Here is a 23,814-nt window from a genome sequence, read left to right as displayed (position 1 = left end):
GGTACGTGCCATGGCTCTGGGGTGGCCGATGCCCAAAGCTCCCAGCTGGAGCTGGGAGCTCCCTGCCCTTCTTCCGTGGGCTTTTTTTTTTTTTTTTTTTTTTACTTTTTTTTTTTTGGTGGGAATCACAGGTTTATGAAACGTTTTATGTGCGTTGTCTTTAAAATCCAGACTCCAGTTCAGGTCCCCCCCATCCCCCCCTTAGGGGTCTGTATATGTTGTCAGTTTGAAAAATACTGCATGTTGCAGCATCTCTTTACTTTATTAAAGCACGTACCGCTGTGATACTGTCTCTTGCTGTTCCTAGTGTAATGGATTTAATACTTTTTTTTTCTTTTCCTTTTTTTGATTTCTGTAAAACCTTCCAATTGTTCTGTCGTCTTCTTGTGATGGCATCGTTTGTTGCCTGTATTTTGCACAGCGCCTTCTGAAGGGGAAGTTTGGGATTTCAGAAAACACAAAAATATGTATTTAAAGAAAAAAATCTATTCCTTTTCTAAGAGAGACCAAAAAAACCCCCCCAAAAGCTCCGTTTTAATCCCGGGACAGGAGGAATGAAGGTCGCGTTGTCCAGGCTAGCGGGATGAGCATGCAGGGGATCTGGAAAAGTGCTTCCCTCTGCCTGTTGCCGGGGCAGATGCCATGCCAGAGCCGGAGCTGCCGGAGGGACCCCCTGGCACAGCGTAGAGGAGGCAGGGTCGGGCCCCAGCATGGTGGGCTCGAGGCGATGGGGATGGACACAGTGACTGTCCCCGGGAGTGGCGGTGTATGCAGAGCGCTTTGCAGCTGCCTTGATGACACGACTTTTGATCCCGTGCCATGAAATGTCCGCATGGAGCCCAGTCCCTTCCTCCCTCTTGCTATTTTTATGGCTGGTTGCAACACGGTTGAGACGTTGTCTAGAGGACTCATGTTGGCTGGTCTGCCCGGGGTCAAGCGTAGCCTGTCTGTCTTTTGGAGCGGGCGCTGTACCCCATGTCTATCCTGTGGCGGTCGTCGTTCCACTTCCTTTCTCTATAATGTGTTATACATATGAAATAATCATATATACAGGCATCTCTAGGCAGATCTGGGCTCCATGTGCTGCCACAAGATTAACAGGTGGAAAGCATGTAACAATTATTTTTTTATGTTTTTGGTTTTTTTTTTAAATTGTGCAGTGATGCATTTGATTTACAGGTTTCAGAAAGCTAAATTTTACAGGTTTCAGAGAGCTAAATGAGCCCTCCGGGCATGGTGTCGCCTTGCAACCGTGCACACAGGGCTGGGGCGGTTTGGAGGAGCTTCAGGAGAAGCAGCTCCTGCTGTAGGAGAAGTTGTCTGAGCACCAGCTGGCCAGCAAGAGCGTAGCTTGCAAATGGCAACGTGCTGTCACCTCAATGCCAAAGCAGAATTTGCTAATGTGATGTTTTTCTGCCAGTGGCAGTGAGTTAATGGTGCAATAAAACCCATGGAAGTTGGTTGGGTTGGGGCATGGATGTCGAAGGCCCCATCGTGTGCTCTTGAGCCGCGTTGGCACCCTGCGTACGTGTGACCCGTGGTCTGTAGAAACTTCCCTGTTTCTCTGTGCAAAAAGACATCTCAGTAAATAAGGGTGATATTTGAGTAACAGTGTCTCTCTTGTTAAAATCTCAAACCCCATCAACTTTCAAGGAGAAACACGGTTTTATGGCACAGACCCCTTTGCTGTTAGTATTTAATCTCCTCCAAATTGAATGATTAATGTAATGAAGGCACTGAAACTGTTTCCAGAATTTAGACTACAGATGTTTCATATTTATTATGTTTCCAAGGGCTGAGATAAATACAGGAATAAGTGATACCATGTCTTTACTTGACATTCAGGAGGCTTTGGCGTATCTGATGAGATACAGTTTCGGGGTTTATCTGAGTGCAGAGTTTGTACGAAAAAGAAAAGAGATACCAGCTGCTCTTTTAGCTCCCTCCCCCTCTTTTTTTTTCCTCCTGTAAAGGTTGAGAACCATTTCTGGTGGATGCATGGGCAAATCGTAGTATTGACTAGGAGAGTGATGCTGCCCGAGGGCTCTTTGCTGGACTGGCTGGAGAGCCGCTGCTCCTCGAGCCCAGATGCTCGGCTGCCGGTTTCAGACTAGCTGCAGGGATCCAGGCGTGGGGTCCCCTCCCTGCTGTGGGGCAGGAGGCACGGGGGACTCCCCAGGTTTCGTGCCCCTTGGCGGGCTGTACAGTTTGCAGCGGTGTTGTGCTGGTACAGCTTGTGGCCGGGATGGCTGCAGTACTCTTGGCTCCTTTGTAAGTCTCAGCCAGCTTTTAACGTCAGCCTGAAACGTGTCAAGCTCCCACAGCAGCAGCGACAAGCCCTCCCCGGGGGGGAGGGACACTGGGCATTTGCTCTTGACTTCGGAGGAGCCACACCAGTTTGCACCCGGTGAAGATCTGGCCTGGGAACTGCTTATTTAGTTTTGCCGGCAGCTTACGCATAGCCCTTCAACCGCTCTCTTAAGTATTAATGAAGGAATTTCCATAGAAATCGGCTCCCTGGTCGGGATGCGGAGGTGGATTTTGAGGGGCACGCTGATGACGCGCTGCCCTCGCTACCACCCGCTGCTGGCGGTGCAGCCCCTTAGCCCGCTGTTTGGGGTAGCGTGGTGCTTGGTGATGGGCCCCAAGCCGTTCCTGTTCTCCATGTGAGTGGAGCCGGGGCCGTTTGCTGTCCCGCTGCCCCATCCCATGCTGCTGGAGTCTGGCGAGTCACCCGCAGACTTTGCTGGGCACAGGCTGGGGCTTTGCAGCTTGAGTTTTGCCGTGGTGGTGTGCACTAGCACGTTGTGCAATACCCAATGTGTGATGGCTTGGGGGAAGTCCTCCATGAACCACCCGCCCTGTGGCATGTTAACAGTACTGATGGCTTTAAGAGGGTCTTCATCATCCGGCTGCACCACAGGCACTGGGGCAAGCCCCCGAGTTTTTGGGAAAGAATAGGAGGGAATGTTCAGACAGGCTGGCTCGGTCCTTGCCCAGACAGAATTCCTGGCACAGCCCGGGTTTCTCAGTAGAGCCCAGAGGTATTTCATCCTAAATGATCCCAGTGGTTCCTGCGTGGTGCCGAGTGATGCCGGACACGAGAGTGTGGCCTGAGAGGAGGAAGGGCTCCATCCTGCCATATTCCTTTGCGACAGTTGGGTGTCCTAGTTGTTAAAGCAAAAATCGAGACAAAAAAAAAAAAAAAGTAAAATAAGAGAATAAGTCGCACCGTGGGCCATGTCACACCTGTTCTCTCCTCTGTCCCCATGCTCTCTGTAGGTTCGGCGTACCCCCCCAGCTGGCGCAGTGCCCAGGGAGCCCCGGACGTCTGGCAGTTTTCGGATGGAAGTTCAAGAGCACTTAAATTCTGAAAGGAGGTGAAGCTGGGGTGAGCGGCTGGCGGCGTCTCGGTGTCCGGAGGTGGCCTCTGTCCTGCTGGCTCACCGCGTCCCTGGGAGAGCCTGAGAAGTCACCCGCCGAAGGCAGCGCTCCCCGGGCTCCTCCTGCCTGCAAGACTATCGTATTTATATTTTGTAATAGAGTACAACACTTCTTTGGGGTTGGGGGTTTTTTTGTTTGTTTGTTTGATCATTTCTTTTTTTATTTTCTAAAAACAAAAAAAACCCCAACAACGGAAAAAGCAAACCCACCCACTAAGGTCAAGGGCTTATCAATGGCTTCGACTGGCTCCTTTCCCCACGAAAAAAAAGACTGTCTTGCTCTCGTGGACAACCTGGCCTGTTGGTTATCTCCAGGACGTGCCATTTCTTGGAAGGTGCATCTGATGTGATGAATTAAAAATAAAACAAAACACAGTGTAGGTCTGTGGGTGGGTGGGAAATTGCCATAATAAATGTTGGAGCTTTAGGTTTTGTTTGCTCTGTCTTTAATTTTTAATGCTAACAAGGGCCAGGCGGCTGATATGATTTTGTGTTACCATATTGGCTGCAGAAAACCAAGTGCTGAGTTTACAAAGAGAAAGCCGGGGCTGGTGTCTGTGCAAGGGGCTGCAGGGCCCCGCTGGGCAATGTGTCCTGCAGAGTTAGACCAGGCTTACGTTGGGCTTACGACCGCGGCACCCCCAGTCGTGGCGAACCCCCGCTGGTGTTCAGTGATGCCAAAGTGGGGAGGGTCTCCCAGCTCTCCTCCATCACCCACCTCCTCTTGAGGAACGCCAGCTGTTGTATTACAATTCTGCTGTTAAACTATGGACTTTTGGGGCCAGTGGGATCCGTAATGTCCCTTCTGTCCACCCGAGGAGAAGCGAGGCCAGCCGGCCGGTTTCAGGAGGAGTGGGGGTCTTGCTATGGAAGTACTGTCAGTACCAGGGGATGCAGAGCCCTGCCCTGAGCCGGGGTATGGGGGGGAGTGACGATCAGGTTGGCATCCCGGTGTGTCCCACCGAGCGCTCCAGCTCTTGCGCAACTTTTCCCCTTGCTGGTGACACTTGTCCCTTGCTCAGAGTTGCGCACCCACCCCAGGAGTTTGCTGGTTTGGGGCGCAAGCGCTTTGCTGAAGAGAAGATGGGTTAAGTGCGTGCTTGTGTGCTGTCTCCGATGGGATTTATAGGCTGTAGCTACTCATGCCTGTGCCGGCGAGCGGGAATGGACCTTATTTGGTGAAAGAAACCAGCTGGGTAGCGAGTGGAGTTGCTGGCCGGCCGTGTCAGGCTGCCAGGACACCCACTGCTGAGCGCAGTGGGATGGAGTCGAGCTGTGGGCAGGGGCCAGCTCGTTTTCCTTGCTTCATGCATTAGTTTCAATCTCACTTCTGGGTTTATTCATCTCCTTTCTTAAAACCTGAGTGAGACACCTGGCTGGGGTGACTCTCTCCCAGCAAAACAGCCACAGAGGAGGATCATGTTGCCTTTTTGGTGGGTGGTAGTTGGTCTTTCGTATTTGACAAACCCAGGCTGTAGTTCTCATGGGGGCCAGGGCGTAGCACAAGCACAGACACTTTTGTACCTTAAAGCTCAGTGAGAGGCCGGGGCGGGGGGCAGAAGCACCTCTGCATACAGCTGTAGAGTCAAGTCGGGAGCCCAGGGGCACTCACTATATAAGCATGGGTTGACCCAAAGGGAGCTACTGCTGCTTCTTTTCAGGCAATTTGGTCTTTTGAGTTCCAATTACCCAGAAGTCTGCACACACCCTAATTTTTTTTTTTTATTACGAGGAGACATTTTTAAAGGTTCTTCCTCTCTCAGCCAGTGCTAACACCTCTGTGTCTGCTTATAAGGGTTTTTTGAGCCTTGGAAGGGTGAATCCTGTTGCAATGAGCATCCTGCTGGGTGCAAACCCATCACTACGGAGTCGCAGATCCTATTAGCTGCTGGCACCCCAGCTCCTGCCCTGGGGTATCTCTGCACCAGGCAGCTGCAGCAGATGAGGGCTGATGGAATTGTTCATTGCAGAGGGTGTTGCTCTGCTCTCTCCTCCAAATTGCAAACCAGGAATCACCTGGTACATATCTACAGCAGGTCTAGCTTATAATACAGGGCAACTGGGAAGCTGCTTTTTAAGGGTTTTTCTGTGTGCTGGCCACTCTTGAGGGTGTCTTTATCCTTACTTTGTCTGAGTGCAGGCAAAGCTTAGTGCATAGATGGCTTTTAAGGCAGCTCCTTGTACTTTTGATGCTCTGCTTGGTGGAAGAAGTGCAACGTGCTCTGCTTTCTCCAGCTGTGGCCCATCTCTCCTCCAGCAGACAGTGCAAGGCAGGTGTTTTTCCCAGGAAAAGCAGAAAACAACTGAACTGTGACAGCTAAATGCATTCTGCCAAGCACAGAGGGGAAAAGTTATACCTGTCCTTCCCTGAAGTCATGAAGGTAAAGTGAAATAGTCCTTTAAATGTATATCTTTTAATACAGGTATTAATACACCCCCCTCCCCCCAACTCTTAAGACTTAAAAACATCTGCAGAATTTGTGTTGCCTTAAAGTTACAAATACATGTCATGGGTGTGCCAGGGGCTCCTCTCCCCTGCTGCAGGACCTGATCCTGCTCACAGGCTCTGCTGTAGCTCTTGCAAAGTGTCAGGGCAGCCCCAGTGTGAGGTTTTGGTGGAGCTACAAGGGTTTCCAGCACCTTGTGTGACCTGGGCTGCTGTGTGCTTTAATTAGGGGTATTGTTACGATCCTTTTTTGTCTGGCCAGGACTTGGCTGCTGCAAAGCCCTTTGCTGTATCTGGGTGTGTGGAGGATCGCCAGTCATCACGTTACAGTGGCTTAATGAGTTTCTGCCAATTAACAGGAGTCAAGGGTTTCCTGTGAGGGGAGAGCTGGAAATCTCAAAGCTAGACCTTGCTCTGTTTTCTGTGCAAGAGGGGCAATATTCCTAGGGATTTTGTGTTTTAGCATATTCCCAATGTGTCAGTCTGAAAATCAGAGTTAAAAAATAAAGTACATTTGGTCTTTATAAAGAAACAAAGGTCCTAACGTTTTGGAGTTTGAAATAAACAAAAGAAAAACTCTCTTGGTCCATAGTGCTGAGATGAACAAGATACCTGGGAATTAGCTAGCTTAGCTTTGATTTTTTTTCTTTTGGGATTTAAAAAGCTGCTTTCAAACTGGAAGGCAATTTGACTGTGCTGTATTTTATTTCTAAGCACACTTTCATGACACTAAAATGCAGCAAAGGTCAAGTCTTCTGTGAATAACTTAAATTTTGCTTTTAAAATAATATATATTTTGGATTTCTGTTGCATTTGGGCTGTGGGCCTTTACAAGATGACAAAGCTCGCTCCAGAAGTGATCTGAAAACAGATCTGCAAAAGGGTGGATGAGATTTCAAGCAACACTCCCACCCCTCCCCACCATGTTTCATATCAACCCGAGCTTCACGTTGGGTCTTACCTCTGGGACCAGCAGCAGCAGCAGGTTCAGGAGCATCGTGGTGGTGGCAAGTGGCAAAGTGACTGTGAATTCTGGGCAAGTACCATCCTTCTTGGGCTGCCGGAGGTTATTTTACTAACTATGGGGCTGACCTTGTACTTTTGCATCTCGCTTCTTCTGTTGCTGTGTGTTGTCTGGATACTGGTGCTGATACCCCTGCTCTCCAGGGGTAAGCCTTTATCTGCAGGTTTTTGGTGGTGAGGTGGAGGACCTGCTAAACACAGCTGTCTTTCCAGGGCTCCCTGCTCTGGTGGGATATTTCATGTAATCCCACTAAATTATTACTGAGGAGTGAGCTGAACCCCCCTGCCTTGAATGACAGTGGTGCCTCACTTGCTGCTTTTTTTTTTCTCTGCTTCCCCCACCCAGTTTGCCCATTTCAGGCATGATTAGGCATCATCATCCAATTCTATGTTTTATCTGTTTCGAGTTGATAAAACCTTGTTGCTCCTCCATCCTGACACCCCCTGAACCTCTTCCCCCCCAGAAATCACACTCTAAACATTCATCTTCTACAGGGGTCCAAATAATCACTTCTTCCCAAGGAAAGATAGATCGGGAGGGAACACAACAAAAAAACCCAAACCCCAAATATGGCCATTATTCCTTAATCTCACTGGATAGAGTTACACATCTGGTAGGGGCTTGTTCAATGTTGCTATTACTTTTATTGCATCTTTAGCGGTGATGAAATTCAGATGGCAGAACCAGTGGGCCCCAATTTAATTTCGTCTGGCCTCCTGTAATGAGCATGATGTGATTCCTGGGAAGTGGTGGCTCGGCCACGGTTCCAGCGGGCAAGTGCTGGCTTGCTGCAGTGATGGACAGACAGCTGGACAGGCTCAACCCCAGGGTGAGGCTTGGGGTGGGGGGAAGGAAGAATCTGGCAAGAGGGATGATAACGGGTGGGTGGAGGTGTCTGTACTGCATGAGAGTCATATACTGCAGTGAGCTGGATGGATGGACAGAGCTGTTGATGTCAAAACCCAGAAGCACGATCACACGAGGTGGATTTTTCACCTTTTTTTTTTTTTTTGGTGGCTGGGGTGCGCACGCTGTGATGCTTTCCCGAGGTTGCTCTAGCCCTTGATGGCTCTTCCCCTGATGACTTCTGTGACCCCTTTGGGTTTCCAGTGGCAATGTATAGAAGCTCCCACCTCTCCCCCAATGTCTGCAAATGCATGTGTCTAAGGGCTATACAGGATTCATTTACGGGCCTCCCGTTGGTGGGATATGTGCATGCAAAATGAAGGTTGTATTTGGCTTCTCATATTCAGATCTATATTCCATATTGTGTTGACCAAGAAAAACAACTCAGCCCCCGTGCTGAAGAATGTGATGGACTGATGACTTTCAGAAACATACTGTAAATCAAGGAGGCTAATAAATACTTGCTATTAATAAAACAGGGCTACTGCCTTTCCAGTTATTTTCACTTTTTACAGCTTTTTAATTGAAATGGCATGAAGAAGGCCATACATTTGGACCTTCCTTCCTCACCCAGTATGGTTGTTGCTAAGCTTAAACCTCTTCAAATGCCCAGGCAAGATGAGATTTTCCTCAATGAGGTCTAGATGGAGCAATAAGACCCCTGCCCCACCCCAGGGAGCTGATGAGAGGCTGGCCCTGGTGATGAGGTCCCCTTAGCAAGAGGTGGCCTCTTGCTGGGTCATCCCTATGGGCTGGCAGAAGATCTCCAGAGCTTGTCCAGACCAATCCATCAAAGAGCCTGCAGCCCAAAGCTGTACCACCTGCACCAGCTCATGCTAAACCTTTAATGCTTCCCAGTTGTGAGCAAAGCTGCTCCAGGTGGTAAGTGCACAGGCAGACCATCCACAGGCCGCTTAACCCTTTCAGCCAGGTTTCTCAGGGTCTGCATCCTGTCCAAGCAAGAGGTTGGGTGAAGGTGTTGGTGGCCAAGGGCCTCCTGTGAAGCATGCCTGCAGGCAGCAGAAAATGGGGCTGTCGACTTGCTTCTTGAGCATCTGTAGCAGAATTCCTAGTGCCTACGGGGGTGCCAGATCACTTTTTAAATAGCTGTAGATGTGCCCTTGCAAACCTGGGACACTTTGGGCAGGGAGGGAGTAGAGGATGGAGCCCTAAATAAACGTGGGGGTTTTTTTCCCCTTTATGTGAGTGTCTGTCCTTTCCCTGACCTCCTCTTACAGCACTGCATCGGCAAGCAGATCTGGGTGGCCGTGACACTTCAGTCCCCCTTCCTCACAAGCCAAGGTTGTCCTCTGGCAGCCCTCGTCCCACAGCTCATCTCCAGAAAAGCCCCTGTTGGTGGGCAGTGTGAGCTTTGCCTGCCCAAACACCCCTGCACCCCTAATTCCACTGTAGATAAAACTTAATTTCTTTTTGTTCTACTCCCAACCGTCCTTTTCCTGCCACCTCCCTTGCATGCTCCCCTGGGGTTCAGCTCTTCCATTTGGACGCATCAGGGAGCAACATCTCTTTGGGAGCTGCTTTGCACCTGGCTGCTCCTGTTGGCTTTTTGCTGCCTAAAATCAACCTTTTAACTGTTTTTCTTTCTTCCCCACCCCCTTTTCCTCCCTCCCCTGCTGAAAAGATAGCAACTTCTGCAGCTGTAGTGATTAAAAGGGGAGGGGGGGGAGGAGCTTATTTAAAGTAGAACCTAGCAATATAAAATAAGGTGTGGAGGTGATGAATGATCCCGGAGTATATTAAAGCAGGGACTGGTATTTTTGACATCGCTCCTACCTGCGGCGTGTTTGAGCACCTCGGAGACTGGCTGTTTTGAAACACCAAGCATCCGCCCCTGGGCCCTAATTCGGGCAAGTTTAAAAACGTCCTCTGGGATTTAGTCAAGTTGTTGCTGTTTTCCTCTCCCGGAGACCCTGGTGCTGCCGTACAGATGCAGAGCTGGAAGGGTATGGGAGGACACATCCTACCCCAGCCCTGCTCTGCTTCACAAGGGTGAGGGGGTCAGAGGATGGGCATCCCTGGAAAGTGTGGAGATGGGGAAAGCCTCCTTTGCTTTTAAATGCTTTTTAAAGACTTTTGGAAGAGCATTCCCAGCATCGCTGTAAGAGGCAGTCAGAAGGAAGGAGGTGGGGGGGAGCTGGGGAAGAAGAGCTCAATGCATGTGACTAGCAGGGTAGGCATGGGGAAATTATGCATTTTTCTGGACTGGTGTATTCCCTTCTGTGTATTAAACATTATTTTAATATTCGAGTGACAATGTTTTATAATTAAGCTAAATGTAAGAGATGGAGCACACTGGAGAGCTCGGCTTGGTGTGAGGAGGTGAGGAAGGTTTCTGCCTGCTGCCCAGGATTAACCCCAGGTTGCAGCATCCTCCACAGCCCTGCTGGCAAGTGTGGTGCCTGGCTCTCGAATGCCAATATGCCCTGCACTTCGGCAAGTAAAACCTTTACCTCGTAAAGGTTGTAATGTTAATACAGAAGAAAAGCCTTTTAAAAAATTACATTAGTTCACAGACATCTATTGAACTCATGAGGGGAAATCTAGCCCCTGAGAGACAGAAACTAAAGAGCTGAGCCATAAACCAGTACGATAACATCCTTATTATAAGATGCAAATTAAGGGGCCCAATTCACTTTAAAAAAGCATTATGAGTATTTAATTTTTCTAGTGGGAATATCTCTGAAGTTGGCCTGTGTGTGGTTTTTTGTGCTGTGTACTTAAAAAAAAAAAAGCAGCAAGTAAGTTGGGCCTCGAAGAAGCTGCTAAAGGCAGAGTTGATGGTGGTGAGTGGTGGTTTGGGTGTCAGAAGAAGCAGCTGGTGCTTGTGGTGGGCAGGAGACTGTGTTCACACTGCATTTGTGTGGGGAGACCGTGGCTAAAGCCAGCAGCATCGTGGTGGGTTTCTGAGGGGGTATAACGGGGTCTGAACCTGCCCTGGGGTTTATTTTAAGGTTTAATCTCTGGGGCAGTTGCCTGGGTCCCCATGTGCATCTGGCCGGCAGCTTGGTAGTGACACTGGCACTCTGCAGGTCAAGAAGTGTTTGGTTGGGATCCCATCTGAGTTGCAAGGATTTTGTGGGCAACCTGCTCCCTGCCCTTGGTGTTGCATCTCCTTTTTGGGTGCCTGCGCTGCTGTGATGCTGCCAGCAGCGTTGGTGGTTACAGGTTACAGAAAACAAAGCTTGGTGAAGGGACCATCAGGCTTTCAGGTGCTTTGTTTGAGACACTTATTCACACCAGGAGCAAGCTGAGGCTTCACCATATCTCCCGAGGTTGGGTTTTTTGGTCATTTCTTGCTTCCTGGAGTGTTTGAAAATTATTTCCCTCCCCCCTGCCCTTCCAAAGTGGGAAGATGGTGTAATCACCACTTTTACCTTCACCCTCACTGTTTGTCAGCTTTTGGAAGTTGAAGCCTTGAGCCAGGAGGAGGACTTGGCACGTGAGGTGGGGACAGTGGGGATAAAACAGAGAGAGTCTCTGAGTGTTTGGTCTGTTCTTCATCCAGCTTTAGAGTTGAAAGGTCAAGACTTATTCGAGAAAGCAAAGAAAATGCGGTACCACTAATTCACATCCTTAAAGACAAAAGGCCTGTTTCAAGCTGCCTGTGTACAGGAGCCATTGGGAGGCTGCAGCTGTCTTTTCAAGCATAGAAAATAAAACAAAAACCCTACCCTGAAAGTTTGCTTTTCAGCTGGACATTGTACAGCTTTCCTATATAATGCATGAGGTCAAGGGTTGAGAAAAATAGGGAGACCAGGTAAATATGTTAATTTGAAACCCAGGGATTAGACAGTTTTATTTATCTTGCAGAGTTGTAGAGCATCTCTCCAATTACGGAGATGAAAACCAGCACAGGACAGAGGCTGCCTGCTCCAGAGCCAGTCCCATATCTCAGCTTTGGGGTCAGGCTCTGTTCCCACACCACAGCCTCTGCATCAAGTTTGGGGCACAGAATAAGGAGATTTCCCAAGACTGGACTAATGGGTTGAGGAAAACCCTGGTGTCCAGCTGGACCCCAACGCCTGAGCTCTGACCAGGTCTAAGCCATGCATTAAGACCTGTTTCTCATCCCAAGGCTGCCTCCTTTTTTATCCCTTTTTGAGCATTTGAATACTTATTTGTTTTCAAACCGCTGTTTACAAGGAATATTGCTCCCTTTTAAAGCTGCACGGATGCATGTAGCCAGCAAAGACCATAAAATAGTGGTAGGTAATGCCCGCTGTCAGGCTCTGGGCTGGCTGAACCCTTAGAAATACAGACTCCTTGCTTTGAGGTTTGTTTTAAAAAAGAAAATAAATCTAGTCTATCCTTCTTTTATCTTGTTTAGGAATCATAAATTTAGCAGGTAACAGGGTTAGTGGACTGGCTAGGCAGCTGTGTGGGCCATAGGTTAGTTAGGCTGGAAGTATTTATGGGGCTGTCGCTCAGCTGATCCCTGGCAGGGGGCTGCACTGAGGGGGGCTCATCACTTGTTGCATGTAGTATTAAACACCTATTAAACAAAAACCAACCAAACCAACCTCTTCTGATAGGGCAATCCATGCCACAATAATCCTCCTGCAAGTATCTATAAAAAGAGGCATTTTATGAGCGTTTTTCCCCTCACTCCTTCCTGAATCCACATAGGAGCACCCGGAGCATCATATGTACACATGTGGCCAAAAATCACCTGGCTGTGGAGACAGATGGGGAATTTTGCTCATCGTTTACAAAGTGAACTTTGTGGGAAGGTGGAGGCTAAATATCAGGATGATATAAAGCTCACAGTCTGACCCCAGTGATAATCTCTTGGCCAGGCATGCTGGCATTTTCCACGCTGTTTCCCAGCTCGACGTGCACCCCCTAAATCTCCCCCCTCCCCTCGGTTTAGGAATAGGAGCCTCATAAATCCTTCCGACCCAGATGCTTTATCAGGTCCCCCAGCTTCTCTCTGCGAGACCACGGTGCGGGTGGTAGGGGTGAACATCTGCACAGGGGATATCCTCCTGCTCCCACTTCTCCGTGGCCGGCCGCTATCGCCTCTGGGAAGGCAGTTGTGGTTTCGTAGCTTTTTAGCTGTGAAATGAGGAAGGATGTTCTTCCTCGTGGTTTGCAATTTCGGCATAGAAAGTAACAAACGTATTTCTGCATCCCACCCCAGATTCGCTCTCCTGCAGCTGGGCTGAGATAAGGGGTGATGCATCGGAAAGCAAAACCCCGACAGTGAGACAGTTATGAAAGTGATTGTAAAAGCTCCCTGGGAGATTAAACACGGGTCTGTGCCCGTGCGTGGCTCTAGCAGTGTTTGGAAACAGTGTTGAATCATCACACAGCATCTTGCTTAAAAAAAAAAAAAATCCCTAAAAATAAAATCCCTCCAAAAATCAGAAAACTCAGCCTCCCTTTGTACCTGGGTTTCAGCAGTTGGGAATGTGAAGCCCTAAATCCAGCTTCCATCTTTAACCCCAGGAAGTCTTCAACTTTTGGGAGCAGGTGATGTATCTGTGTCTCTCTCAGACCCCTTGGACGCTGATGTTTGCACCACTGAACCTGAGAAAGGTCCCAGGATTAGTACCAGCAAAGAGCTGCCCTCTCCCAGGAGCTGGGCTGGTCCATCATGGGGGATGCTGTGGAAAGGCTGCAGGGAGGGTTTGCTTCAGGACAGAGTGATGCCCAATATCTGGTTCACCATCACTCCAGAAATGGGTTCTGGTCTGGCTTGACAGCAGTTCCTTGAGAGCTGCCATGGGGATGGATGAAGCTGGAGTGTACTTGCTTGAAGTGGTTGGGGATAATAAGTTGAGAAATAGTCAATTATTGATTTGCAAGCAGCACAAGCAGCTGGCTCATACCGGGTTACGGGTGCTCCCTCCCAGCTGTATATTGACCGCAGTGGGCTGGGTGGGTGCAGGCTCCCTAGGGCACGTCCAGCCTCAGCAAGGATGTTCTGGGCATGTGTGTTTTTAGAAGAGCACGGTGGGGGTCCTGCTTGGGACCTGATGCTGCTTCTTGCACCTCCCTTACATCTTACCATGAGGATGAGGCAAGGTCTCATTTTTTTTTTTTTCCACCTGCTCTGACAATCCCTGGTGCCAGGGCTGGAGCAGCAGAGCTGCTGGCAGACCAAGGCCATCTCAGTTTTGCTTTCATGTGTACCTATATTCCTCTTCTGTAAAGGAAGAGACTGAGCCCCTCCCCTGAGTTGCACTAGGGTAGATTTAAGGAGGGAGAAAAAGCAGAGAGCAGCTTCAAAAATCGGTGGGACTCCTGGAAGCACTTGATGCTATGGGATATATATATATATTTTTTAATTTTAATGTTGTTTCTTACACTGCAGTGAGAAGGTAAAGGCAAACCCTCCCCAGACAGGGAGGTGCAGCCAGGAAGGGGATGATCTTTGCCAATGTCCCCATCCAGAAACTGCTGTTCTCTGCCCCAGGAGCCCCTGCAGCTGTGGCCCTTCTCCCTGCTCTGCTCGGCAGGTTTCGACATGACTCACTGCAGCCTGGGACAAGGTGGGGTGTTTCCTTCCAGGTCAGGATTTAGGTGGATTGGCAAAGGGCTGTAGGAATGCTTTTAAGGTGTCTTCTTGCATCTTTGTGGGTTGTTTTTTTTTTCTCCTTTTTGTTTCCCTGCAAGCAGTGTCAGGATCTCCCATTCTGCCTCTGCCTTTGCCCAGCAGATGAGCAAGGAAGGAGTCAGGCTGCTGAAGATGCACATTTAGCAACCGCCTGCATCCCACCCTGTACCTCTGTTCAGCATCTTTCCTCCCCTTTTCCCCACCAGACCCCTGAGATTCCTCCTCACCTCCAAATAGGTCTTTGCTCCTGACTGGGGGCTGCCAGCACATCCCTATTTCTTCCCTCCTCATGGGGTGCATTAATGATGGGTATCAACTCATGCTTAGGTGGATATTGCCATATTTGGAATAATAAAAATAACAGAATGAGAGCGGTGAAGCTGCCACGTGACTTTGTAACACACATCTGTCAGGACTTGGAGCACCAAGACTTGTGGAGAGATAAATAGTAATCAGTAATTAAAGATGCACACACTGTACCACTTCGAATTGCGAGAGGTTTTGCAAGGGATGGCAGTTGTGCTGCTCGAAGTCCTCGTAGCAGGATTTTGGGGTGGCCATGAGGGTCTGTAGCTGAGCAGCCACTTGCATGCGAGAGATGCTTTGTATCCATGTTAGTGTTATTAAAGTGCATCAATCCCTGCAGCTCCAGCTCTGTCGATGCAGGGCTTACAGCCTGGCGACTGTCCACCCAGAGCCACCCCTGTCTGCGCCTCCTGGTACTCTGTCTGCTGCAGATTAAAGATCTCATATCACTGAGCCAGCCTAAATGCAAGGGTTTGTGCCACCGGTTCCCATCGTAATTATGTATCTGCATGGGATAGACCTGAGGGCAAACCGTCCTGGCACTCCATCAGCACTTTCCTACGTGCACTTCTGGGAACTGGAGGGACAGCCACATGCATGACCTGTTCTTCTGGCCTCTCCTCAATCACATTGCAGCCTCAGGTGCATTTTTAGCTCCTCTGAAATAGTTTGGGGGTGGTTTTTTTTAACGTTGGTGCCTCAATCACTTTTTTTTTACTTTTTTCCCCCTCCTTTGACACATCCGAAACATTTCATCCCATTCTTACTATTGACATAAAAATGCAGCTGAGAAAACACTGAAGCTGTTTAAACAACTGCCATGCTAAGAAGTAAAGTAAACCAGAAAGTAGTTATTACACCAAGAGCTTCCTCTTTAAATCAGCTGAGGGGGAGAAGTGAGAGTACTTGGTAATTAGATTCTCTCCCTCATCCTAATTGCATTACCAATAAATCAGCTCTGAAGATCTGGGTTTTTTTTTTCCAAGTTTTCATGAATTTAGCCTTTGTCTTGAGAATCTTGGAACAACAGAGCTGCAGTAAATATGATTAACCTATAGTTAATTACTGGGGTATTTTGGCCCTGCCTTGTGGATGCCCAGCCCACGGTAGTTAACCATCGGCCTCGTGGAAACCAGCCCCCTGCCAAATCCAGGGAAGAGAGCAGTGGAGGGCTGAGCATGGTGAGCTGATCCCTCACTACACTTTGTTTAAATAAAAGTGCAGGAGGCTTTATGTTAAGGGATAATTTGGCACACACAAGAGTCTGATGGAAAAAATTAACTTTTCCTCAGCACAGTGTTTTGTTCTGCTCTTTTTTTTTTTTTCTTCTTTTTCCAGGGTTGCTAAAAGGCCAGGGAGTTTTAGTTTAGCAAATGCCTCCTATAAATTCCTTTCTTGAAATGCTGTAGATTAATAATTTCAGCATCCTGGACCCTAAATCTCTTTAAGCTCTGACTAAACCATATGTACATTGTGTATTTTCTTTTTTTCAGAAGAAGAGAGGATATTTAGTTAATACATAATTACATGCTGGGTCTGTGGACTGGGGATAGGCATGGGGAGAAAACCGTGAGCCAAGAGAGGGAAGGACAAAGAAAAGCCCTCCTAAAACCATGCAGGGTGTCCCCTTTCCTTTAACTGAAGGTAGATGTCTTTCAATAAGAGGTGAGCGATGAGAGCTTATTGGTGACCTTCCACCAAAATCTTGCACTGTTGAAACCCAGTGGTTACACAAGAGGCAGGTTGGTGATGTGTGGCACACAGTACTGTGCCACGGGACTCCTGGCAAGTTCAGAACAGATCACAGGTCCCAGTTCCACCGGTGGTTCACGTATGCTGTTCTCTGATGTGCTCAATGGGTTGCATCCCTACAACACACAACTGGATGATTTATCAGAAAAATCAAGGCTTATGGTTTAAAAAAATAAATTCTTGGTGAACACAACGTATATTGTGGATCAAAGGAGTTGATCCTCCCCACCACTTGATGCAAATCCATGTTTTGCAAAACTTTATTGATATCACAGATGGGTTTCTACTGGCTATGAAGATGAAGATCATTGGGTTGACAATTCAGTCACCTTCAGCAGGAAAAAGAGTCCATGTCCCCAAACCAAAACAACCCTTGGATGATTTTAATTAGGAAACTGGGGTTGGAGAGACACCGGAGCATTTTACCTCCATGTGGAGAGCATCAGTGAGAATGGGGCTGCTCCATGATGGGGAATGAACCAAGGGCCATATCAGCACTTGCTGTGACTTCTCTTATGGAGAATGTGCCATAGGGTCTGACCTAGGCAGGCAGAACTGGCTACAGGCCACAGGCCCCACTGACAGCCCCAGGGGATGGGCCAGGAGCCATCTAGGGAGCCCCGGCAGAAGCAGCTAAGAGATGGAGAGGATGGAGGAGACAAGGCTTCACCCTTTAGGAGTCAGAAATCTGTCCCGTTAAGCCTCTTTTTCTTCTCAGAAAGCATTCAAGGCTGCCCTGCTTGGCCAGGGATAGGAATAGGCTTCAGCTGTAGCCATGCTGCCCCCTCTGTTCATCACCTACAGGCGAGGGCACTGCAGCCCCCTTCTCCTCCAGCTGTTTCTGATTATGGAGCCTACGAGGTAGCTGATAAAGGCACGGGCTAACAACAGGCTCAGGTGCAAATGGCTGGCACTGAGCTTGGAAGGAGAAGCAGTGGATTGTGCTCCTGGGGTGAGAGGCTCCTGTGTTTTTGAGTTTGCCTCAATGCTCTCTGGATGTCACAGAGGGTCCCCTGCACTGGGTGAGCTGCAAGTACATTGTGGTCTCAGTGCAGCCAGCAGTGCTGTGCTACCAGCCTTCACCTGGGCCCTGCGCTGGCCACCGCAGCCTCACGCTCACACCTGAGCTGGCTTTGTTTCTTTGGCCTGACCTGGGAAGCAATGCCTGCAGTCTTCATTTGTGTTTGGCTGGCTCAGAAAGACATCTCTCCAGACTCAAAAAATTGCTGGGACTGTGTAAGGTCTTTCAAGTGCCAGCTTACTGCAGGTACCCCATGTGCTCTGGATATGGGGGAGCACAGGCGAATCACTTTGGGAGGAAAGAGGGGATGTCCTTGCCTAGCTTACAGAGAGGATGGAGGCTTTTTCAAGGTGCTTCCTATTGAACTTTACTTGTGTGCTGTGCTGAGCCTTAGGTGGCACTTCATCCCAACTTGTTCGTCTACATGAGTAACTTGGATTGTTCCCAACAGAGAGGACTGGATGTTCACTGGGGAGCTGCTTTCTGTGGGGCAAGTAAGGAGTACCCATATGCTTCTCTCTCTGTTGCTGTTCTTTAAAGTAATCCTGCCTTTAAGGTTGTAGTTCTTTGCAAATACGTGTTATCTCTCACGGATCTCCTCATGCCCATGGTATGGCAACCGCAATATATGTGTCACTGTCTTTCTCCCACGTTTGCCAGAGGGGAAAGCTTAGCATGGACTATGTGTTAGATTTTTGGAAAGCCTCTATGCTGCCTGGCACTGAGGGCTCAGTTTAGCCCTTTGTCTGTACAGGAGAAATATATTGGGTATTATGAGTGTGCAGGGTTGTGTAGTGCTTTTTTGAAGACATACCTCTAGAGCTGGAGGTGTGGTCTGTGCTGGTGTGTTAATTGTGAGAAGATGCATCGCTCCGCTATCCTGTCAGAAGTATATTTTTTCTTCCCAGTACTTGATAATTCATGTTTTTGTGAAGGGCTGTATTTTAGTGCTGCAGTGGGTAGAAGACTTTAGGTTTCTGGCAGGTTTATTTTGGGGGTTTGAAGTTCATTCAAGGTCCTTAAGCAGTGCTAAATTAAAAAAACCCACTGAACTCCATTGTTTAGGGATACTAGTGTCTCTTAGTAGTGCTGAAAGGGAGGGAATATTCAAGCTCCCTGATGAGTGGATTTGAACCATGACTAGCGTTTCCCTGGCTGGTGAGTCAGGGCTGAAACCACAGTGGGCTAATTCCTCTTTACCTTGGGGAAGTAGCAGAGGACCTTGCAGAAAGAAATGTGGTGACTGGAGAGCAGGTTGTATCATATTGCTGGATTTTTGCCATTGAAATGGCCTTCCCTCACAGTTCCACAAGTGATGTGATGGGAATGGGGCTGGTGGGAGGTGGGCACGAGGATTTGGAGCTGGAGGCCTCCCACATCTGGTCCTGCCTGTAACTGGGGTAGATGAAAGGAAGTGCAGTAGATGCTGGCCCTGCACTAAAGCCAGACCAGCTCCTCTGGTCCCACGTCCTTTTATTCCCTTCACTCTCTGGACTTGACTCCAGGCAGGAGACCCAGCCCAGGGGACGTGTTTTCTTCCTTTTTCCTCTTCACAGAAACAGTGGGACAGGCTCATCCAGCATCACCAGGAGTATATCTGGGGTCTGTGTGGCGCTGAGTTCAGCCCAGGTCTCTTGGGACACAAGGGTTTATCTCCACCATGACCAGTGTTCCTGGTCCCTCCTCCTCCCTTGGTGGGGTTGTATCACCTGGTACTTGAAGACATCACAGTCCTGGTCTGTCCCACTGACAGACCACGCTCCTCCCCTCTGAAAACCCCAGTAAAGGTCAGCTTTATTCATTTTTTGGCAAACCCACGCTACAACTGGCTGGACTGGTTTGAAAATGACTGGTGGCGGCTGTGGCTGCGGCCTCATACAAGTTTGCTTCAGGATTGCATCTCCCAGGCAGTGAGTGAGTCACTTAACAGGGCAGGATGGCATGACTTTGCACTGTTAGGTGTCCGTCCCGCTATACACCCAGCCAGAGCAGCCCAGCTCCATCTGTCATGGTCTTGCCATTGCCCAGTAGTGGCCCGAGGTGAGGCAGGTGTTGGTATCTTGGAGGAAACATAAGTATCTTGAAATTATTTTGGCTACTCCTTTCTCTCCCCTTGAGTCCCTGTCTCTCACATTGGTATCTGGCTTTAGCTTTTGAGTAACTCCAGCAGCAAGGATTGCAAGATAAAGACTTATCCATTAAAACATCTTCCTTGACTCCTGTGGACCCTGAGACGCTCTCATCAGTTCTTGTTTGAGTGATTAAGGATTGTGCCATTAGTCTACTGCTTAATGAATATTGAAATGCTGTCTGGAACCGAAAAGGCATATGTTTTCTGTGACACAAACAAACCAGAAATATTTTCCACTGCGGTACGGTCCTCTTAAGTGTTGGGTGTCACCCCTCTGGAGCTCCAGCAGTGCCTTCATCTTTGAACTAAACTGAGAAGTGGGAATCTTGCGGCTGGTAATAGCAAGGCCATTATTTTAAGGATACAAATGTTTAATGTACAATAACGAGTCACATAATGAATGTCCAAATGAGTGATGTTTTCTTCAGTTTTACATTCCCAGAGGCGCAGAAAGTATTGGTCACTTTGACATGGAAAGCAGCCAGACAATTACATTGGCGTGCTCCGAAAAGAGAAGATTTTATTTCATAAGGCAAAACTTGAAAAAAGGCCCAGAAACACCCTGTGATTCCTGGTTGCTGCTTTGAATACAGTTTGCCTCCATTCCATGTTAAAAAGGGACATGGGGTTTAGGGCTGTATTTAACTCTGAGCACCTTTGAGCTAGTATTGGGTCTTTGGAAGTGAGGATGGGGAGAGGAGAGCAAGAAGGCATCTATAAAGAGTTTCTTCTTTCTGTGGAAAGAAAAATTAAAATGAATGAAACCTAGTTCCCTTTTGCAGTGAGGGGGATGCTGCCAGGGTAGGGTGGCACCAGCCAGGAGCAAAGCTGGCTTGCTTGAGATGGGGTGCTCTCTCTGGCTTGCCACATGACCACAGATAAAAAGTTTGGGTGATGGTCTGACCCCCTTGATGCTGAGTTACTGAAACTCCCCATGGCTTTGGCGTAACAGGGGTTTTCCCAGAAGCTTTCAGTACCCCTTTTTAAAAAAATCTCTCCCCCCCCCCCCTTATTCATAAATGAGTTAATGAGAGAAGCCTTGCAAGATATTTTGAGGGCTTAGGACTTGAGACTTGATTAGTCCCTTACTGAAATTTCAGGAAAAGCAGTACCCCTGTCATTTTGGCTGGGCAGGACCAATTAATTATTTGCCATGCTACAGAAGACAATGAAACCTGGGTAATTTCAGCGACAGTCAAAAGTCGGTCTCATGCGTGTGTGTGTGTGTGAGGTCTCAAATGAAATGTTGCCTTAGAAAGCAAAGTTCTAGTGTTCAAAAAAAAAATAAAAATCCAGGTTTTATCTATTTTACCAAAGGCTAAAATGAGTTCTTATGTATATTTTATAAGAATATTTGTTTTGTTTATAGCCCAGCATTAAGGATACTTTTTTCTTAATAAGCTCATGTCAGAGCTCTCATAACTGTAGCCCGAAGGATATGTTTTGCAAAAATGAAAAATGAACATATTATTTACCTATCAATACCACGCAATGTTGATCAATGCAAACCAGCAGCGTTCCCCCCTCCTGCTCCCACCATTACAGGAGGCGGGTTGCCCTGTCTGGGCAGTGCTGGGACTTTATCTGTAATATGGAGCTTTCAACCACTGGGCCGACAAAATGCCTCTCTGACAGCCAAGCCATTAATTACCATCATCTGAGCCTAATTCATTCATCCCTTTCCCTCTCATGCAGAGGGACAGGGAGGGCTGAGGGCACTTGGGGAAACGTAGGCATGATTCCATATTCGTTATGCGGCGAGCGCTGCCTGCGACTTTGTTGGTTGCAGTGGCTTTAATTGAATTGGCTTGCCAATAAAGCTGTTGTCATTCAGTAAGTGAATTTGTTGTACTACTCGCACCACAGCTGCTGCATACAACCAGGCGTTTCCTGAAGGCAAGCCAACCTTGCGCTATCCTGGCTGGAGAATTTTTTTTTTTTTTTTTGCCTTTCCCCAAAACTTGTCTGTAACATGCTGTGTAATCCCCTTTTGGTTTTGTTTCCCACCAGGGAGAAATGGGGTGTTACCTGCCTGAGCCCCTCTTGCAGGGGTACATCGCAACCCCAAAAAGTAGTGGCTGTGGGCTGGGTGCTGGTGATCCATCTGGGTGTGGGACGGGCTGGTCAGCCCATGTGCTTTTTCAATTACTGGGTTCTGACCTGCGTTACCCTGCACTGGTCATGATAGAGCATCATTGTTCCTCGCAGTAAAAATAAATACAGAATATGACAGACAATATATTTTGTTAGTCAGGAGCTTAGAGTCCCATTAGGAAGGCTAGCAATTGATAAAATAAAGCAACATTAGGAGAGGCATTTATTATAGGATATGTAGACTGTTGGGCCAAAAAATACTCCACCTTTCTACAGTTTATAAAATGTTAGGGAAGGGGAGGGAGGGCTGCTTGATTTATGGTGAATGTAAAGTAATACTGAGATGACGTAAAATATTCAGAGGTCTGAGAAAGCATTGCTTTTTGTGTTTTAATGTATGGGAAGAGCATATACATGGTAGCCCAGAGGGTGGTTCACAAGGCAACTCGGCAGTGGCCAAGGACCAGCACTCCTTGTACAAACACCTTGTCCTTCTTATGGGAGAGCTGAGATGCAAACCTACCTATGTCCCTTCTTCTCTGCCAGGTCAGGGCAAAGTCCCATATTTTATCACCCCCAAAGAAGTGCGGGGAAACATCTGAATCCGTTTCAGGATGTTGTGGCTGAGTCTCAGCTGTGACTGGGATGAATTGCTTTTTTTTGGTGCTACACTGAGCTTGGGGAATTACCCTGAAAAAGAAGTTTTCTTCAGATATTTGTTTTACAACCTCATAAAACTTTGCATTGAAATCTGAGTTCATTCCATCAGATTTCTCCAGGTTTATTCTTAATGTAGCTTGTAGCTTATTATTAATGCATCCAAAATATGGGTAGGTAGAGTATTTCAACCTCTCCACTCAAACTGGATCATGCTCAGCTGGATGCCTAACCGAAACTGCAGGAGCTGAAGTAGTATTTTGGGTGTTGATCTCACTTGAGGTGAATCATAAATTTGAAGAGGTAAGATGGAAATTAGATGGTTAAACTAGTACATGAATGTCCGTTTCTAGACATCCAATAAAAAAAAAAAATTGCCCCATAAAGGCTTATGTTATTTGGGTAGTAATTCATAAAGAGAAGCCTGAAATTGATTGATAATAGTAAAACTTCCCTCAACCTCAGTATCAATGGATGTTGCCTGTGATGGGGACCTGTTGCCTTCAGCGCTGGCAGCCTGCTTGTATAAATCCATGGAACTGGTTCTGGCAAAGGCTGCAGTGCCTGTTTCCAGCCTGGGAAGAGTCACTTCTCCTGTTAGTTTGGGAATAAAAGGATATCGAGTGTAAGGCTTGAGGGCCTTAAAGTAGTTGGCTTGTCTCATCTTTGTGGGGGATCAAGTCTAGGAGTAAAACCACGATGGCAAGTGTCCCCCTGATATCCATAAGAGCATAATATTTTTCCTCTTGCTGCTTCTTGGGAAGTTTCCTAGGAATTAAGGTGCTGATCTCTAGGAAATACTTGCATGGTCAACCTAGATCCATCAGCCAAGATGCCTGGTGTTAGGTGACCCATCTGGAGGCATGGGGAAGTGAGGGTCTATCAGAGGGTGCATTGGTACAGCCCGGGATTTTAGGGGAGGACTATGGGAACCTGCAGTAGCCACCTCTCCTAATGGTTTTGGGGTGATGCTGGGTCCCAGTGGGTCTGTCTGGCAAATGAGGTCTGCACCATTAGCAGCCCTGAGCTGATCAGAAGGTCTGGTGGTATCTTTCCACTGAATTCAAGTGCTGAGTTAGTTATGTCAGAAGTACAGGAATAAAGTTAAATAACCCAGGCAGGATCTGTTGTTTGCTGCTGGGGACATTTGTGATGCCTGGAGGAAACAGTGGCAGCACTCAGGTGTGGGGTCTGGATTTCCTTCTGGCAGGGAGGGTTGGAGGCCCCCGGGCACAGTGAAGCTCCCCAGCTGTTGGTGGGACCTGAGACTCTCTTCCCACATGGATGATATTGTCCCCTTTCCTGCTGCACAAAACCTCACAAGTCTGGGTGTCCGTGGCATGGGACAACCTTTTGGGTTGGAGCTTCACCTCAGCTGGGGGCAAAGAGGATGAGGAAATCTTAATGGTGAATAACCTGTGGTTTAGGTTACTTTAAGTAACCCAATTTACCTT

General features: G+C 48.0%; 1 protein-coding gene across 4 annotated transcripts in view; it reads left to right on the top strand.

The window, feature by feature from the left end:
• Positions 1–3,813, top strand: part of BCL11A (BCL11 transcription factor A) — a 73,676-nt gene extending 69,863 nt beyond the window's left edge. For 3 of the 4 annotated variants that reach the window (XM_074909682.1, XM_074909590.1, XM_074909503.1), the window contains exon 4: positions 3,283–3,813. In XM_074909682.1, the coding sequence (XP_074765783.1) occupies positions 3,283–3,384 (102 nt within the window). In that variant the 3' untranslated portion in view covers positions 3,385–3,813. The remainder of the gene's footprint in view (positions 1–3,282) is intronic. The other variant, XM_074909408.1, reaches the window with a different exon arrangement.
• Positions 3,814–23,814: the final 20,001 nt, after the last annotated feature.

The sequence above is a fragment of the Athene noctua genome, chromosome 1, assembly GCF_965140245.1.
Source record: "Athene noctua chromosome 1, bAthNoc1.hap1.1, whole genome shotgun sequence".
Classification (NCBI taxonomy): domain Eukaryota; kingdom Metazoa; phylum Chordata; class Aves; order Strigiformes; family Strigidae; genus Athene; species Athene noctua.
This window is presented reverse-complemented; position numbering and strand designations above follow the sequence as displayed.